This window comes from Palaemon carinicauda, chromosome 1 (assembly GCF_036898095.1).
Source record: "Palaemon carinicauda isolate YSFRI2023 chromosome 1, ASM3689809v2, whole genome shotgun sequence".
NCBI classification, from domain to species: domain Eukaryota; kingdom Metazoa; phylum Arthropoda; class Malacostraca; order Decapoda; family Palaemonidae; genus Palaemon; species Palaemon carinicauda.
This window is the reverse complement of record NC_090725.1, coordinates 70,993,667-71,014,729: the sequence shown is the minus strand read 5'-3', so window position 1 is coordinate 71,014,729 and position 21,063 is coordinate 70,993,667. Positions and strand designations below refer to the sequence as shown.

The following is a 21,063-nucleotide window of genomic DNA, read 5'->3' as shown; positions in this document are numbered from 1 at the left end:
GAATGTTAATTAATTCAGACCCTGTTTGATTTTTCCCCTTGTTTAGAATTATTTTTAATTGTGTAAAGGCATATTATGTAATGCAACCATTGCAAATATAAATGTTTCAGAATGAAGGTAGGTAAATACATCTTTATAAGATATTGTATGAAAAGCAAAAAGCTTTTTGTGTTAGCTCTCTAACAGGGTACTGTACTGTGAACTAAGTTTATGTATGGCCACAGGTCCATCGACTTTGCCGCGTACGCAGGGAGGCCGTGGAGTGGTGGAAGGCTCCTCCACCACTCGGACTGCCAACCATGGCACAGTTCAACCTGCAGCCAACACCACCACCACAACCACCACCCAGGCCACCATGTGTGAAACATTGACCTCACGGCGAGGAGCTGATACTTACGCTCCCATGAAGCTCACTGGGAACAGAGACCCACGGCAGCCTCCCTCACACCATGCCTCTCATGCCTCCCTTCATCCCAAAGCGGGCACCGGTGTTGGAACACTGACCCGTAACAAGGAAGAAGCCCCGGTATCAGTTGGAAATGCAAATGATCGCGGAGGAGAGCCGGCGACACCCGGCGGTGGTGGAGGAGGAGGTCGCGACAACCGCAGTCTTCGTGACAGTCGAAGAGAGTTGTCTTCGAAGAGCGTGGACTACTCTGAGATGGACACCGTTCGAGAGACTGACACGCTGACGCGCCGCAACCGTAGCAAAAGCACCGACGACGTGACTAAAGGTGACCGAGATGATGATGAGAGCCTCACCCTCGATAGCAATACACTTAAGAAAATGTTGAAGCCCATAACCTCCACAGAGTCGCCTTTGACCTCTCCAGAGTCATGGCGGCGCAGAGTCAACCGTGCAGAAGGGGTGCTAGGTTCCTCCATGCGGGGAACCCTTACTAGGGGGGGCTCAACTGTCTCATATGCTGATGGTTTCAATTCAGAACCTGAAGCACCCCGCCCACACCGACTTACGCCCTCCAGGTCGGCCATGAGTGTGTTGGGCGGGGATGAAGGCACCGGCGGGGGCCGCAGGGGCCGTGGGTTCCGCCTTGACCTGGGAGAGCGTGAGTCTCCGCCTTCTGACCATCAGCTCTTCGACTTGGCCTGCTACGCCACCACCCCCTCCTCAAGTAGGCCGGCCCGCCGCGCCCCCTCCCCTCCCACTCCGTACCTAACACCTCGTCACAGTGGTCCTTCTCCTGCATGGTGGGTGGCGTGGTGCCACCTGGCCCCGTCCCCGGGCCCTGCAGCCCCCACGCTGGCCATCTTCATTTTATTCTTTATACATGCAGATAATAAAGACTCTAGTCCTCACCAGCAACTTCCTCGAGAGCTTTATGGGTCCAATGACGACCAGAACCCTCTCGAGTTTTAAAAAATAATAATGATATACCAAAGAGTGAGGAAACCACGGAGTTTATTGTAGTTCTTTTTCTTTAAATTGATATGGCCAGTTGTCCTGTTCCACATCCTCTTCCACGTCCCCGACTCGATCCCTCTCCTGGTCCTTTCCGTGTTCCTTCTGTTCCCGTTCACGAGCTCCTTGTAAGCTAAACTCCGTGGTTCAAAAAGGGGGTAGGTGACCCCTTGGCTCCCCTTCTGGGATATGCTTAGTACAGTCACTCACAGGGCCCATTAGTGGCAGATTTTTGCTTTTTACATTTCTGTAGGATCTGTTTTACTTCAGACAAAGAGATAAATTTAAGCATTGACTTTTAGACTGGCCGAACGTTTCATTGTTCAAACACTAAGACGAGGTGTTAGATTTTTTCATTCAAAAGACGTTTGCATGATGGCTTAGATTTGTTTTCCATTGCATGAGCTCTGCATGCATATATATATATATATTTATTTATTTTCTTAAATCATATCAATAAGTGCACATTTAAACAAAGTATTTCCATTATGATATACAGTACAATATTGGCTAATAAATTTTAAGATTTTTGTTCGTTGTTTATCAGAAAGGGAGACAAAAACATTTTTTGTGTCATTCATATCATAAATTGGTTTTAGTTTTGTTGTTTGTGTTTCATTCACGCAAGACTTTGGAGGGAGACGTTAAGTTTCTTATGATTTTCCCATACCTGCTAGTGAAGGAAACAAGTACATTTGCATTTATATTTCACTTCAATAAAGGTATTGCAGGGTTTCAGCGTGTTTTTTATTTTTTTATTTTTTTTTTACTTTTTAATTTGAGTATTTGGGATTATAAAATTAAGTACAAAGGCGTTTGCTTTTTTATTGATCTGATCTCAGGATGAGTTTATTATGTTATACGTGGAGGAAGAACATTCTTTTTATTAGCTTGTGCATTAGAGACTGAAGATGTTACAACGCCTTGGAAAGAAATGGGATGTCTTTTTCACAATCATAACAATTTTGACATATCTAACTTTTTTTTAGACACTTTACACCCGTTTGTCTTCCGTGAGCAATTATTCTATACAGAAGGCTATAGTTTCTCGTATATTGGCTCATTTTAATATTACCCGTATAAAATGATTGACATGAGTAAGTACTGTAGTAGGACTTAGAAGAAAACATGGAAGAAATACTGATAGATGCAACAGAAAAGTATAGAATCTCATGGTTAAGTATGATGGAAATATATGTAAATTTATTTTTCCATTGTTATGAATGTTATTGTTTGAGGAACAAAGTTTTCAATGTGTTTTGGGTGCAGGCCTACTTTTCTCCAATTGTGCGTACATTCTCCAATTGTGCGTACATTTTTATAACATTTTACGCTATTAAGCACGATGGGAATATTGAAACTTGAGGGTACACTCGGGCACACTGTTCTATCTAGTTTCTCTTCCTCTTGTTTTGTTGAAGTTTTTATTGTTTATATAGGAAATATTTATTCTAATGTTGTTACTATCTTAAGATATTTTATTTTTCCTTGTTTCCTTTCCTCACTGGGCTATTTTCCCTGTTGGGGCCCCTGGGCTTATAGCATCCTGATTTTCCAACTAGGGTTGTAGCTCAGCATTTAATAATAATAATAATAATAAAAAATCAACTTTTAAATTGGCCATCCCTTGAAAAGAACAAGTTTCTATAGTTTTCTGGCCTGTTGTTTATTTATATCTGATTTTGTAGCCTTTGGTCGGTTCTTTTTTATTATTCATTCAGATATTATACTGGGATATGATAATAGCTCTAATATTGCATAGTGTATTGTACCAGTTGATTATATCCGCAGTTTACGGACTTAACTTGGCGCAGAGTCGCGCAAAATCATGAATAATATTGATATTGAGACGGTAAAGCCTTGGCGAGCTCAAAAATTGAATACAATGTTATCATCTATATTTATGTGGGAGGGAACATTTGTATATCTGTTTAGAGTAAGTAGATGTTTTCGAAACACAATCATTATTCACTTATGCAACTGGTTAGACTGTTCCTGACTACTACCTAAGGCTTTATTTATTTCAACTTATTTAACCATCTTTTTCTGATTCTAGTTAACCATTTAAGTTGTAGCCACTAAGTATGATTCGCCGTCTTTCAAGAGAACATATTTATGTTTACATTTGATCTGGTTCGCAAAATCCTTTGCTTTCTACTGTGTAAAAAAATATGGAAAATTTCCAACTGTTAAATTATGTTAGTTTACTCCAGGATAAAACTTGATATTCTCTGTAGACTAGGTATACTATAGTCCATTTCTTTTAGCGATGCAGATTTGCACCGACTCGCAACGGTGCCCTTTTAGCTCGGAAATGTTTCCTGATCGCTGATTGGTTGGACGAGATAATTCTAACCTATCAGCGATCAGGAAACTTTTCCGAGCTAAAAAGGGCACCGCCGCGAGTCGGTGCAAATATGCATTGCTAAAAGAAATGGACTATAGAGTTCTCTTTCGAGGTGCATAGTCGTATAGGATTCTTTAATATTTTCCTATGAATTATCTTTTGATTTTACATTTTCTTTGTCATTGAAAGCTGATTCAATATAAATGTTTCAATTTTTATTATGAAGTTTCAAAATCATATTGATCCTCAAGAATCCTCGGAATATACTGTTTGAATTGTGTTCAAGATTAATCTTTGATGCATTTACGGGTGGAAAAAAATGAAATTTTATGCAGAATATTTGCTAACATATAATGAACAACTAGGTCCATTTTCATATGTTTCAACCCCCCAAAAGCTAGACGAGATAGTTTTCTTCATCACGAATTCTCTATGTTCACTTACCGTAAAAATACTAAAATTCATTATTATTTTGCTACAGATGTATGGGTTTAAAATCGGTAAAATTTTCTTTGTTCGTGTAACTCACGGAATTGCAGTTCAGCACACATTTATATTAGGGGAGGACATACGTAAAAGAGAAATAAAACGGATTGCCTATAAAAATCTTCGTGTGTAGATCTCATTATTTTCGTGTACTTGATTTTTTACTTTTTTTCGTGGAGATTTTAACGTATATCCTAGATTGGGGCTTAGAGCATTTAGGTATGGTTTTAAACTTATAGCTTGTTATAAGCTGACGGCATGATATATTGCTTGTTTTATTTTCTTAAGGGATTTTAATTTTATTCAGGAGTCTAGAATGGACGAAATGAGGGTGGGATGAGTTCCTAATGATCAAGCCATTTAGAAAATCTGTTAAATCACCGTACTCTCATCCTGTCTGTTGTAATAATTGTTTTTCATGACTTTTATAACGTAATCCCAAGTGTTTGGATCAGAAATTTTAGGACTTAATTGATATTCTTTATTTTCTTAAACTTTCATAAAATAATGGTTTTTAGGAAATTTTGAAGTATTGATTAATGAACATTTGAAAATAGTGTTGGATTATAATCATGACTCTATTCCTCTGGTCCAAAAAATTGATGCAATTAGTGTTTATAGACCCATTTCTACCAGAAAACATAAAAAAAAATATTAGTGTTGAAGGATTATAATCATGACTCTATTCCTCTGGTCCAAAAAATTGATGCAATTAGTGTTTATAGACCCATTTCAACCAGAAAACATAAAAAAAAATATTAGAGATTATAGAATCAGGGTCACTGTAACTGAATTCTGGGTAGTTTGTAGCGCTACGGTCAAGCGTCCTAATTTGCTTATTATCGCTTCGACTGTTATCTTGTATAGAATAAAAACGTTTGGAAATGGTCTACGGATCTTAAATAGGTTGTGTAAGGGGGGGGGACCGCGGGGGCGCAGCCCCCCTGGGTAAGGACACGGGTTTTAGCATAGGTTAGGTGGGTTTTTTTAAGTTAGCTTCTCCCGTCGTACTCGTAGGTAAGGAAACTGTTGTGTAGGGGGGGGGGGGGGGTCCGTGGGGGGCGAAGCCCCCCTGGGTAAGGACACGGCTTTTAGCATAGGTTAGGTGGGTTTTTTAAGTTAGCTTCTCCCGCCAAAATCGTTTTTAGAACGACGGCCAGTTCAGAATATTCCCGTTTTCTACGGGATCTAGCCGTCACCCTACAAAGGCTCCTGAATTCTATAAGAGCAGACGAAGAAGGCCATAATTGCCAATTCAAAAACAACTGTTGGACAGTATTCCGTGAATGGTCAAAATCTACCGGGAAATTCTTGACATAATTTCTGAATGCTACTTGACAGTCAATTGTGCAAATGAAATGGTTATTCACCAAAAGACATAGTATTATCAAACATTACAATGTCTGTGCTTGGAATCCATTATGGCATAACATAGGAAACGTTCTGGCCAATCTTAGCTTTTCGTTTTAATAAGATATCTCTGTGACCTGTTCTATAGTCCATTTCTTTTAGCGATGCATATTTGCACCGCCTCGCAGCGGTGCCCTTTTAGCTCGGAAAAGTTTCCGGATCGCTGATTGGTTGGACTAGATCATTCTAACCAATCAGCGATCAGGAAACTTTTCCGAGCTAAAAGGGCACCGCTGTGAGTCGGTGCAAATATGCATCGCTAAAAGAAATGGACTATAGTTTGTCTATGGATATAATGCATATGTTTGTGGATTAATTCACATTTCATACTAAAAGTACTTTCATTAAAGAAAACTGAGGTGTAAATAACAGTTCATTAGAGCATTTGATGGTAATAACTTTATGCTTGAATTATTAAGTAGGATATTAGACTTTAGTTATAAAAGACTGGTACAAAAATTTAATTTTCGGATTATTTATGCTCATTTTAGCGTGAAACATTTTGTCAGTAGTTTTCGGAATTGTTCTTTTATTATTTTTATTGTGGATGCGGTTGCATCCAAACGTACATGCAAGACATAGCAAATTTTTATTTGATTTCATTAAGATGGAAAATAAATGTATAATTTACTCCTTGAGTAGTATGTATCTCGTTAAGATTCTGTATTTATAACGATCCTTCATTCCAGTAGAAATAAAAAATTTCATCTGGATGTATAAGAAGTGTCTGTCTGTCTTGCAACTGAACTATCTCTATTAAGAAAAAAAAAACAGGGAAATTATGCTATGTCAATGACATTTAAAGCTCCCAAATTTAGTAAAGTTGCTTGATAGACATTTCTTATACAATAAACTTGATAAATGACTTAGTTGCCGAGATATATTTCATTTAGCTCTTAAGCATCAATTCAGAAATGTCTTTTAGATATGGATTCTGCTTGTGAAATCTAAAAAGAAAAAAAGATTATCCGCAGGGCTAGTTACTTGATCAGAAAAAGAAAAAAAAAAAACCTCTTGTAAAGAGCCCATTTAGATATGTATCTGTAGAGACACGTGATCAACTATAGTCCATTTCTTTTATCGAGGCATATTTGCACCGACTCGCAGGGGTGCCCTTTTAGCTCGGAAAAGTTTCCGGATCGCTGATTGGTTGGATGCATATTTGCACCGACTCGCGGCGGTGCCCTTTTACCTCGGAAAGGTTTCCGGATCGCTGATTGGTTGGACGAGATAATTCTAACCAATCAGCGATCCGGAAACTTTTCCGAGCTAAAAGGGCACCGCCGCGAGTCGGTGCAAATATGCATCGCTAAAAGAAATGGACTATAGATGTTACATCTATAACTGTGGAGTGTTAATGGGTTTAGATATACGGTCAATGTACACCAGTCTGTAGTAGACCAGATAGCTCTTTTGATGGTAAAAGGCACATACTAACGATTAAACATTTTAGAGTTATCTGCAAGAATATATGGCATATTATAGAAGCATGTGATGTGGTAAACTGAACATTCGAATAATCAAACAGATGAAGTGTCTGCAGAAATAGATTTTAGATCGGAAAAGCATCCTGATTGAAAAGGTCCGAGTGGGAATACTGTTGTTTAACCCTCTCGGTGTCTATAGGATTAGGTGTTAGATAGGTTATATCTATTAGAATTGTAGATCATATTAGTCAACACATTATACCTGCTAATTAACGCAAATTTTCCTAAAATTGCTAGATATCAATTCATTTAATTCATGATTTGAATATAATATTGCAAGTTTAAAGTAATGGAATGAGAAAATTTAGAACAAAAGAGAGTTAGGCAAATATGTATAGATGTACTATAGCTTCCAAAAGTGACGTTAACAAAATGTGCTGTATAATCTGACGCACCACACGATGTTATTGGACATGTGTTGAATGAGGTGAGAAAAAAAGTGGTAAGCCGGAATAGGCTTTATTTTCTAATACAGTATCAATTATTCTGTCATATTATTTGGATGTATTTTGGTGGGGTTGTGCTAACCAAGGTATAACATATAACTATAGTCCATTTCTTTTAGCGATGCATATTTGCACCGACTCGCAGCGGTGCCCTTTTAGCTCGGAAAAGTTTCCGGATCGCTGATTGGTTGGACAAGATAATTCTAACCAATCAGCGATCCGGAAACTTTTCCGAGCTAAAAGGGCACCGCTGCGAGTCGGTGCAAATCTGCATCGCTAAAAGAAATGGACTATAGCGCCTACGATGGGTAACCATGCATACCATACAGAAACAAAAGGTGATCAAACAGCCTTTCTCAAACTGTTTATTGACCCATTTTTCACAACAAACATTAACGTTGCTTTTGGGAGCTATGATACGCACTGATGCATTACATGTTTCCACTGGTGCACAATATTAGGCACATGTGACGAGCCGAGAGAAAGGTTGTGACTCAAAGGCAGGAAGCAATCAACTGAGTAACTTTATTAAAGAACACTCTCCTTTATATACAAAACCTCAAGGCAACAGGAATTTTCATGTTCACAAGACAGACAATGTTACAGAGGAAAAACAGAGACATGTTTATTCGGGTTCTTTTTAGTGCGAGGGAAGAACGCAGATACAAGCATAATATATACAAAATAATTTATGTACGATCGTGTGACACACGGTTGGTACACACATATCACCCACAGCTCCTCTATAAGTTTGTCATTTTCCCTTCCTTTGATTTGCGTATTTCTTCATGTACAATCCTTTCCTTGTCACTTGCCATGTGTATGATAATTATGAAGTGTGGTTTGAGCAGGTCTGTTGATTTTGCGTTCTTTATAATTTCATCTTTTTAATCCCATTATCAAGCATTCCTTTGTTCCATATGTTTTGGTCTTAGTTAGTATGTCATGTCCTTTTCTTTTATGTAGATTAATCCTTATGCACATATCACACCGCCTGAGGTTGACCCCTTAGAAAACGGAAAGAGGGTAAACTATACAAAAAACTGGTCGGTTAGGTAGAGTTACTAGTAACTCCTAAGAAGGTAGTTCTAGGTAAGTATGTTAGGAAAAATACAAATTACTTAAAAATTTGTGATGTACACGTCAGGTTATGTTTTAATGAAATTGGGAAAACTTTATTACGTTTTTATTCTGTAGTCTAATTCATCATTAGCACCCAGTCTTCTTGCACTTTCCTGAACGTCCTAAGTGAGTCGAGTTGTTACAGCCACCAGGTCACTAAAGAGATTCTCTGGTTTGTAGTCACAGAGTTAATCTGAGGCTACATAAGTCTGAATATACGTATTCCATTAGTTCTGAGTTTTTTTTTCTATGTGATTCATTGAATTTCCAATTCTTCATTCATGTAGCATTAGCTATCACAGTCAGATTATATTATCACTGCTTTGTTTTTAGAGGAGTTTTATGGTACTTATGGGAAGGGATATTTTGCAAGTAGCTGAAAGTTATAGATCTTGAGAATGGGTGGTACCTGCAGTTGAACTGGTGAGTGAGTAAGCGTGTAGTGTATATATATATATATATATATATATATATATATATATATATATATATATATATTTATATATATGCAGTATATATATATATATATATATAAATAAATATATATATATATATATATATATATATATATATATATATATATTACAGTGTAACTGAGACAAAATATTGAAGGAGGAAAGTTGTAATACAAAACTGAAAGTATATGGTCTAGAAATAGAAAAGCATCAGAATGAAATAGAATGATTTTGAAAAATATGAATTTGGTCAATGCTGTGTTTGGAAAATATGAAAGGTCGTTTGTGCTATGTATACTAATAACTATAATAGGCGACAGCGAAAGAGAGAAGAATCTTGGTAAGAATGTATATATGAGGATAGAAAAAGTCTCGTGGAAGAATAATCGGAATTGGTGAGAATTTTGGGAAATACTGTTCTTAGTATCCAAAGCATAGTGTTCTGATGTACACTTAGAAAATGAGGAATTTTAGCCAAAATATTTTAATACAGACCACAGGAAAGAGTGAACAGGCTTGAAAATATATCATTATTTGGTTGAAATTCAAGTCAAGATATGCAGATAATTGGTTTGATTGGAGGGAGGTGAACATGTGACTGTAAATGCAATTAAGCAAATAGCCTTTGATCAATAGAAAGTGGAGAGAGTTTGTAAGGGGAAAATAAACGATAAATAGGATGAAGTTAAGGACCTTGAGATAGAAGGAAGTATGCAAAATTTATAGGCTAGTCATTATTGACAGTTAGAGGTTCTGTATCCTTCAGTTCAAGAAAAGCAAATGAAAACATTAAGTTGTGAATACAAAAAAAAAAAAAAAAAAAAAAAAAAAAAAAAAAAGATTATGTAAGGTGTAATTACATGAATAAGAAAAGATCAAGCATACTTTTAAAGGAGGATGAATCGAATGATCAGAACGAGATAAAAAAAAAAGTAGGTTATGATAACAAGCAACACATGTAAGTGGGATCTGTAAAGAGAAAAAAAGTAATGAGCAAATGGATCTCAGAATAGAAGCTTCAGATATAGATGTCTGAAATATATATAGACTTAAATTAATGGAATTACTCTTTTGAAGATTGAAGGAATTTAGGGGATTGATGAGATGAGGGAATTTCAAGTGGAAAAGGATTAAGCGAACGGGAATGTTTTGAAGTGTTAAAGTGACTATTGAATATGTGGGTTTGATAATTAAGAGGTGGTTGAGGAGTGGAGTGGACTGGATTACAAATGAGATTTTGCTGTACATTATTAAAAGTGCCATCAAGGTGCTGACAATGAGTTATAAGGTGAATATGAATAATGGAAAGGTTTCCGAGTACCTGAAAAGAAGAGTTTCTTTTTTTGCATAAAGATACAGATAATACAGGAGAATACGAATGTGAGTATGATACTATTTTGTATACCAGAGAAAAATTAGAATAGCGCCAACGTTATCCCTGCGTGTCGTAAGTGGCGACTAAAAGGGACGGGACGAGGGGGCTGGGAACCCCCTCTCCTGTATCTACATCCTGTGAGACAGCAACAAAGATGGAGCTGGGGGGAGAGTGACTGCTCCCCGCACTCTAGTTTTGGGGTTTTGTTGATGTCGGCTTCCCCCCAAAATTGGGGGAAGTGCCTTGGTATATATATGTATGTAAGATAACTGTATAGGAGGATTCATAACAGAAGATACGTTATAGTTTACAAATTTGAGGTTATGTGGTTCAGATGCATGCTATGATATATTGATGTCAGGAGTTTGAGTGTAAAGGAAAGTCTGTATGAGGAATAAAGGGATTTTATATAGCGGTAATGGGAAGGATTTTGAAGATTTATGAAATCGAAATATGTTTTTTTGAGAGTGATTATATCATTTTGGAAAGAAGGTGGGCATGTGTGTTCGCATATGTAAATAGTAGAGTGATGCTTTTTTTGTATTAAGGCTCTGTTTTATATCTTAAAGGCTCGATTAATGGGAGAAGTCAGAGGAAGGAATTCATATTTATATACAATTTAGTAGATTAAATAGATTGCTTGTAAATGCAGCATATAATGGATGATACAAAACTATGAAGATTTTGAAGACTGAAGTTTATAAGGTATGGTTTGCAAAAAGCAACACTCACAATAATATCCAGACGAATAGTTCCGTGTGTTAACATTTAAAACTAATACTTGGAGGCTACTTCTCTGATAGCAGTTGATACCTATAGTCAATTTCTTTTAGCGAGGCAGATTTGCACCGACTCGCAGCGGTGCCCTTTTAGCTCGGAAAAGTTTCCTGATCGCTGATTGGTTGGACGAGATAATTCTAACCATGAAAATTTTCCGAGCTAAAAGGGCACCGCTGCGAGTCGGTGCAATTCCGCCTCGATAAAAGAAATGGACTATAGAACACCCTTTGCTTTGAATTTCTTTATGCTCCATGTCTGTTTTTAGTCACCAGAATTTATATGAAGAGAAACTAGGAACCAGTCTTGTCAGGCCTACAAAAATTGGTATTTTGAGGCAGCCTGTCCCATAGGGGGTAAACTCCAGAGACAAATTTACCACATTACTTTTATTTTTCATCTCTTTATAGTTTTACATTTTTTTTTCTTTTTGGTTTAAGGATTTTTATGTAGCTTTTGAATTTCGGTTTCTTTTGGTATACTATACTTCTCTCTCTCTCTCTCTCTCTCTCTCTCTCTCTCTCTCTCTCTCTCTCTCTCTCTCTCTCTCTCTCTCTCTCTCTCTCTCTCTCACACACAGTGAATGAATTTTAACTGTTATTCTTCTCTTGATTTTCCTTTTTTTATATCTAATTATTTTTAGCAACAGCAATTTATAAACATTGTATCCCAAGTCATTTCGTTACGATTAGGGTGAATCAAGTACATCTTAAAATTCTCAAACTGTTGATGTGTCTTTTTAGGGCAGTGTCTTGTGCCCTTCCTCCATATAATCACATCTAACAAAAACCGTACTTTGTTGAAGGTTTTATGTTTGAAAATGTAGCTTAATTTACTTTTTTTCTGTTGTACTTTAACATTATTTTATATTCATATTCTTTAAATTTATTTTGAATGGGCAGATGAAAATAGTCCATTTCAATTTCATTTTTTTTTTTTTTTTTTAGTACTTGCCAAGTTTATTGTAGTATTTAACCAAGCTTCACAAGCTACATTCAGGAAATGTGGAGACTTGCCTTAGTGGTACTGCGTTTGGCTCATGTTTGGTAGGTTGTAGACTGCTTCCGGCTTACACTCTACCGGTTCACCCAGCTGTTAATGGGTACCAGTAAAGGGAGGAGTTCTATCCTTCTGAATTTAACCACTCTAAAGGGTAATGGTATACTGTGTATATATATAAATATATATATATATATATATATATATATATACATATATACATATATATATATATATATATATATATATATATATATACACACATATATATATATATATATATATATATATATATATATATATATATATATACACACATATATATATGTGTATATATATATATATATATATATATATATATATATATATATATATATATATATATATATATTTACACACAAATTAAAGCGATTGATAAAAATTTGTTTAAAGCAATTATGCATGCATACTGTATATTGTAAGTTTAAGTATATATGACATTTTACAGAATTTGAAAATTAAATAAGGAATTGGTTTTCTTTTAAATATACACGATTTTGTAAAAAAAAAAAAAAGTGCATAAAATACTTATATTTAGGATGAGGATCATGAAAGTTGGTATACATTGCTTCATTCGTTTACCTTAGTATGCATACAACATAGTTGCTTCTGGAGGAACCACCACTTAGGCTGGAGATCTTTAGTGACCTTGCTCTATTCATTCTTTTATTGGTAGTACAAAATATTTCTTTTGTCTGAGTAACATCTTAACCAAGAGGTTTTTAACTGAATGCACTATATATTCATCCGTAATTAATATATATATATATATATATATATATATATATATATATATATATATATATATATATATATATATACATATACATATATATACATATATGTATGTATATATATGTATATATATGTATATATATATATATATAAATATATATATATATATATATATATGTATGTATATGTATGTATATATATATATATATATATTATATATATATATATATATATATATATATATATATATTATATATATATATATATATATATATATATATAAATATATTACAAAAAAGTGGGAAAAATATGAATATTTACTCTTAATTTAAGACATGCTTTGAGAGAATTGTTATAGTTTTTAAAAATAATCCAGTAATCCATCAGTTATCGTTCCAGCAATCTCCCCCCCCCCCTATCCAACTCTGCTTTAGCTGGGATACTGCAAAGTTCATGAAGAAATCTACTGTGTATTTTTTTTTTCTTTATCATTTTTATAATTTCCATCATTTCCTCATTACCTATAGATTTAATCTTTCATAAACCTGTATACACTCACGTTTTAAGCTGGAATTTTCTTTTACTGTAGGCTACGCTATATTCATTTCATCCTTGATGTAGGGAACTCTTAAATTCTTTGATACTGTAATGGTGGCGTTGTCTGCATAACCTATCCATAAGTATGTCAAGGAGTTTCATCTTTTATACTTTAGTAAGGATCTTCCTACTTGGCTTTACTACCAGAAGCCTTAGAAGGTCCATAAGTATGTCAAGGAGTTTCATTTTTTATACTTTAGTAAGGATCTTCCTACTTGGCTTTACTACCAGAAGCCTTAGAAGGTCCATAAGTATGTCAAGGAGTTTCATTTTTTATACTTTAGTAAGGATCTTCCTACTTGGCTTTACTACCAGAAGCCTTAGAAGGTCCATAAGTATGTCAAGGAGTTTCATCTTTTATACTTGAGTAAGGATCTTCCTACTTGGCTTTACTACCAGAAGCCTTAGAAGGTCCATAAGTATGTCAAGGAGTTTCATCTTTTATACTTAAGTAAGGATTTTCCTACTTGGCTTTACTACCAGAAGCCTTAGAAGCTCCATAAGTATGTCAAGGAGTTTCATCTTTTATACTTTAAGGGTCTTCCTACTTGGCTTTACTACCAGAAGCCTTAGAAGGTCCTTAAGTATGTCAAGGAGTTACATCTTTTATACTTTAAGGATCTTCCTACTTGGCTTTACCACCAGAAGCCTTAGAAGGTCCTTAAGTATGTCAAGGAGTTTCATCTTTTATACTTTAGTAAGGATCTTCCTACTTGGCTTTACTACCAGAAGCCTTAGAAGGTCCATAAGTATGTCAAGGAGTTTCATCTTTTATACTTCAGTAAGGATCTTCCTACTTGGGTTTACTACCAGAAGCCTTAGAAGGTATAGAACGTTTGGCTTGCATCGTAGGACTTGAAAGCAATTCCTAATTTTAACCAAAGGTGCTAAACACTCAACGCAACACATAAAGATGCAGAGCAATGTCGTGTACCTGTGTAGAAGCAAACTGGATAGTGTGGGATACTAAATGGTGCAGTTTGCTTGAGAGTGATCCTTTGGTCTGACAGACACAAGCAGTGGCTAGGATGCTGGTCAGTGTGCTCTGATTGGTCGTCTCTCTCACCCAATAGCGTGCCTTGTACGAAATCATCTGGGTAAGCTAGGATACTCTCCTCACTTTCCCTAAATTTGGTTTTCAATACAAATACGGGATTCTTTTTGTCACCTACTACACATTGCATATATCTTTCCAAGGTACAAAGGACAAGTTTTAAAAGGAGATTTTTCTAGGATGAGGATGAGTATGATTTGTGAAACTGATAAATGACGCTTCAAAGGCTTAAGGGCCGCTCATGAATGGCAGAGGCAAGGGACAGTGATATTGCCCTATCAAGGGTTAATGGTACAAGATTTTAGGATAGAAAACAGGGTTTCTAGTGGAATCTTCAGTAGTTGAAGTTTTTTTTTTTTTTTTTTTTTTTTTTTTTTTTTTTTTTTTTTTTTTTTAGAGAATTGTTGTTACCAAGTTATAGTGAAGAGAAGTGGGTGTGGTTGGTGAGTTATCTCAAAAAAGGGGGTTTGAAAGGGCTGGAAATTGAATGTGAATGTTAACAAGATTAAGGTTATGAGGTAAAATGAAAGAAAGAAATATGAAACAATTGTTGTGAATATATACTTTGAAAAACAACTTATTGTCAAAGGCATTAGGGATTATTAAAAGGATGATGGTAGGGGAAAGGAAAAGAGAATCACACATAGAACATAGAAGGTATCAGGACTTACGCGAACCATTTGGAGAAGAGGAATGCAATTGGTGTAAGTTTTGAAATATCTGAATGGAATGTTGAGCGGTTTTGCTTTTATTGAATGTGAAGGACAAACCGTGGTTCAATGATAATTGTAGACGTGCTTATTTGGAAAAGCAGGAGGCCTATCACCTTTGGAAGGGTAACAGATCAGATTTGACCTGGAACAACTATACTCAGCTTCGAGCTTTTGCTCAGAGAGTTTATGCCTCAACTGAAAAGGAGTACAATTTAACCATAAAAGAAACACTTTGTAGTACAACTCAGAAACATAAATGGTGGTCTACCCTTAAATCTGCACTCTTTGGTGTAGATGCAATAGTTCCTCCTTTACTTAAACCAGATGGCTCAGTCACTCACTGTCCAAAGGAAAAGGCAACCCTTTTGGCTGAGGTTTTTGACAGTAAACAGAGTAATGAAAAACTTGAACTTCCTCATTCCTGTTTTCCTGAGGCTAAACTAACCTTGATGCTTATGGAGGTGTAGACCCAAATGGTATATTTCCTTTGTTTTTTATAAAGACAGCAGATTTCTTAGCTCCAAAGTTATCTGTTATTTTGCACAAGTTAGCAAGAAGAGGAGCTTTTGGTACTTGTTGTAGAATTGGTAATGTTACTCCTCTATGTAAATGTGTTTGTGGTAGCTCAAGTCCCACTGATTGCCGCCCAATTTCCATAACTCCCATATTATCTAAAGTTTTTGAACGTCTTCTGGCAAAACGACTTAATAAGTTTGCTGAAGGTAATCATCTACTCCTTAGTTTGCAATTTGGTTTTCGTAAAGGCCTTGGAGCATGTGATGCCCTTCTTGCAATCTCCAATGCTGTACAGAAATCCCTTGATTGTGGTCGGGAAGTTCGTATGATTGGCCTTGATTTTAGTGCTGCCTTTGACTGTGTTAATCATGAGGCCATTGTTTTCAAACTGAAACAGTTGGGAGTGGGTGGGTCGTTTCTTAGCGTTATTATTGATTTTTTAAGTAATAGATCTCATAGAGTTGTTGTTGATGGGCACCATAGTGATTATAGGTATGTGATATCCGGTGTTCCACAGGGTAGTGTTCTTGGGCCATTACTTTTCATACTATATACACATGACATGTGGTTTGGCCTAGAAAACAAGCTTGTTGCATATGCAGATGATGCTACTCTCTTTGCATCAATTCCATCCCCTGAATGTAGATCTGGGGTTGGTGAATCCCTTAATAGAGATTTAGCTAGAATTAATGCCTGGTGCAAATTATGGGGTATGAAGTTGAATCCTAACAAAACTCAAAGTATGATTGTAAGTAGGTCAAGGACGGTGGCTCCTCAACATCCGGATCTCAGTATTGATAATGTTTCTTTCAATTTGTATGATTCTTTCAAAATTTTAGGTGTGATTCTCGACAGCAAATTTACTTTTGAGAAACATATAAGGTCTGTGTCTTCTTCAATTGCACAAAAAATAGGCTTATTGAGAAAGTCTTTAAAGATTTTCGGTGATCAATCTATTCTGAAGAAGTGTTTTAATTCTTTTATTCTACCTTGTTTTGAGTATTGTTCTCCTGTCTGGTCTTCACCTGCTGATTCTCCTCTTAATTTGTTGGACAGAAACTTACGGTCTATTAAATTTCTTATTCCTGATCTAGTATTAATCTCTGGCACCGTCGTTCAGTTAGTTCATTATGCATGTTGCATAAGATTTTTTATAACTCTGACCATCCTTTACATTCAGATCTCCCTGGACAATTCTATCCTGTTCGTAATACTAGGCTGGCAGTTAATTCTAATAGCCAGGCCTTCTCCATCATGAGGCTCAATACTACGCAGTACTCTAGAAGTTTTATTCCAGCTGTTACCCAGTTGTGGAATGATCTTCCTAATCGGGTATTTGAATCAGTAGAACTTCAAAAGTTCAAAGTTGGAGCAAATGCTCTTTTGTTGACCAGGCGGACATGAGTCTTTTTATAGTTTATTTATGACATATTTGTTTTTGATGTTGTTAATAGTTTATATATGACACGTATGTTTTGACGTTGTTACTTTTTTTTAGAATGATTTATTGTTAATTTGTTCTCTTCATTTATTTATTTCCTTATTTCCTTTCCTCACTGGGCTATTTTTCCCTGTTGGAGCCCCTGGGCTTATAGCATCTTGCTTTTCCAACTAGGGTTGTAGCTTGGATAGTAATGATAATAATAACAAAAAAGGAGATGGTTGAGTTTCGTTATATGCATGGTATGTTTTGGTGGGCACAGACTTATAAGTAATTGATAGAGGCATAATTAAGAGTAGCAGATTATTTTTGAAATCCTTATTTTTGTTTTTATTTTAAAGTTATAATTCTACTCTTAACCAAATCAATTTAATTTTATTTAAAACTAATAATTCTACCCCTAACCAATTCTTCAATAGCAAACACCTTATTTACATTTGCTCTTCTGATGTCAAAAGACCCTTTAAAAGGTTGAAATACTCAATTTTATTTCAATTGTCTCTAAAAGAATGATCTAGTAAGGGAGTGACATGATAAAAGTAATTTGATGGAAAAATTACAAAGTAATATATAAAACAAGCAATAATTTCAAGCTCCTAAGCTTGAGGCAAGCAATGCATCAGTTGTAAGGGGGTTGGGGGGGGGGGGTTTAAGGTGAAGGTGGACCTAGAGACTAAATCCCTATGGTTTGGTATTATTTCGTTCCTTAGGATAGTTTATGTATAAGAGTACTCATTACTGGTAATATTTAATGCAAGGTTAAGGTCCTATTGTCAGGTAACCCTACTGTCCAGGTAGGATAGATTACTAGGGGATGTATGCCTGTAGATACTACATGAGCATGAAGGATGCAGTATATTAGGCTGTATCCTAGTAAATGCTATTGGCTTGACATTCTTGTCATTCCTTTAAATCATTATTTTGTCTCCGATTTATCACACCTTTGGTACTAACCCCTTTCCTGTAGATGCCCTTGCAACCTAGCCGAGAGTAGGTAGAAATATTCCTAAATTTTGGATGATAGAAATAGCTCTCTCTCTCTCTCTCTCTCTCTCTCTCTCTCTCTCTCTCTCTCTCTCTCTCTCTCTCTCTCTCTCTCTCTCTCTCTCTTGTAGGAATTTGGTTCAGAAAAATTAAGATTATTGTCATAGTATTTTCTAGATTGACTGAAAATATAGAAAGTCTGGATATGTGCTCTGATAATTGTCTTGGAAAACGTCTATAGAACACTACCATAGTTGTACTATTTTGGTTTAAAAAATCAATGTTATTAAAATGATTCGTAACCGAATTACAGATTATAAACTAATTATGAAGAATTGCTTTTCTGATGTTAGGGTATACGAATTAAAGATTATTCAAAATACATTATTAGAATTTCAAACGAGAAATCTTGACCAATAGTTAGCTAGCATTAAAGACGACAATGAATATCGATATTTATTCTATTTGTTGTCCAGGATTTACCATGAAAATATTAGTATTAAAGTCTTACTGCAATTCCATGTATAAAAAGAAATAGCGGAATTAATTGGGTTTAAGTAAAGACAAAAAGATTGTACCTTTTAATATTTTTCAGAAAAAAATTGTCGAACACTGTCCAATATTGTTTTGACATAGAAACATTAATCAAAGTAATCACAGGATTCCCATGGGGGAAGTATTGTTGTTGATTCGCAATTAAATATATCAGTAGTAATATTTATAAAATTAGATAAATGGTCAAAGGATTACTGTTGATTATTTTATGAGAATGGTGTCAGAAGATTGCTGATGTTGATTGATAGACCATTGAAATTTGTTTGGCCATGTAAATGCTAGGATCATTAACGTCGAGATTGTTGATGTTCTTCATATGAGAATAACAGGCAATAAAATTGAAGATCAGCTCTGACGTGTATGCTATAACATAGACAAACAGAAAGATCACTTCTGATAAGTTTCACTGATAAGGTGATGAAAATGGGTAAGAATATAGAGATTCGGAATTAGTATATTTGATTTACATTCACTGATGTCGTTAATGATAATAGTATTGTTGGACTTGTAAAAAGTGGTATCCCAGACTCAAGTAGAAAGACACTGGACATTACCATGTTAAGCGGGGTTTACAACCCTGAGTTTGAATTGATGTTCGAGCGTGTAAACGGGCTATTTGGTTGTCGAGCGGCTCGATGAAAGTCAGGCTCATCTTGACTTTTGTGGGCGGAGCTACATTGTTTGACGAGCGGTGTGAACGGGTGTCGAGCATCGAACCTCAGTTGTTATTCAAACCTGTTAGAGGAAACATCATCAAAGAAATGCATAATTGCTGCCATTAATGAAAGTAAGAATGAGAAGGAAGTCGTACTTGATTTCATACATGCATATCGAGCTCATCCAGCTTTATGGTAAGTTAAATCAAAAGACTATTAGAATAAAGTAGCCAGAAACAAGGGAATAGCGGACACTCAGTCTTTCATGTGGAGTTATGGCCTTCCTCATATAATGAAAGGGTGACACGATTCGGTAGATCAATGTACGTGTCTTCATCCATACGCAAATAATTGCGCCAGTCATCAGGCTCTAATTTTAAAGCAACAAGCAAGTTGGTATATGAAAATTTCTCTTTTGATTTTTTTTTTCCTTCTTAGTGCCACTGCTAAAGCAATGGCTATCAAATCGTCCTGGTCGAGAGACATGTTAACGTTGTTTTAGCACGAGGCACACTGAGGTTCGATGTACTGTCTGAAAGCTCTTCGAGCCGTTCTACAAGTAGGTTCGACAACCGGGCTCGACGAGCTGCTCGGCCGTGTAAACCCCGCTTTAGTCTAAAAAGTTCTCTTTTTAAGAAAGGTCAATTCCTGATGGAATCTTTTGATAAGTCTTTTTTTTCTATACTATGGACAAGGCGTTTTATCCCCATTAGCTGTGAAGAAGGTAAATTATGTTTATGCTCTATAGATATTTTCTCATTCATTCTAAAGTATGATGGAAATGAAAACTAACATTATTACTAATAAACTTTAATTATTTCTATGAAACTCCCCCTGATGTTCTTATCGCTCACTATCAAAGCCTGGGCTGATACCAATACATAGCCTAAAATTCGAAAATGTTCTATTTTCTTTCCTCCCAGTAGGCTTAGGTCTCTAGTAAAATATTGAGGCAATCTGACGGTTAATGACAATAGCCTTGGAATAGGTATGATGCAATCCTTTGTCTGTTCTCTCTCGACACCCTCACGTTCTTGGGTCGGCTATTTTCTCTGTTCAGATTGTGTTTTTATGCGATTTAGGTTACTAACAGTAAGGGATGTCTTCTTTCGGGTTTGTTAGTAATTTCTGTGAGAATTATTCAAGGGAGTCCTTGCCGGGTGAATATATATATATATATATATATATATATATATATATATATATATATATATATGTGTGTGTGTGTGTATATATATATTTATATGTATATATATATATAATATATATATATATATATATATATATATATATATATATATATATATATATATATATATAAAGTAATTGACTTGATAGTGTTATTGTACTTTGGAACACAATCTGGAGGTTGGGTTATTACACTTTGTTGACAGTTGTTTACTGCAGAATTAGACTTGAGAGGCGAGATAGTTATTTTAGGACTTCACT

General features: G+C 35.6%; 1 protein-coding gene across 4 annotated transcripts in view; it reads left to right on the top strand.

Moving 5' to 3' along the window:
• The window catches only part of sif (still life), a 1,404,800-nt gene that overhangs the window by 804,277 nt on the left and 579,460 nt on the right, over positions 1-21,063 (top strand). For 3 of the 4 annotated variants that reach the window (XM_068381983.1, XM_068381997.1, XM_068381990.1), the window contains one exon: positions 225-1,133. The exons of the other annotated variant lie outside the window; for it this stretch is intronic. In XM_068381983.1, the coding sequence (XP_068238084.1) occupies positions 225-1,133 (909 nt within the window). The remainder of the gene's footprint in view (positions 1-224; positions 1,134-21,063) is intronic. 4 annotated transcript variants of the gene reach the window in all.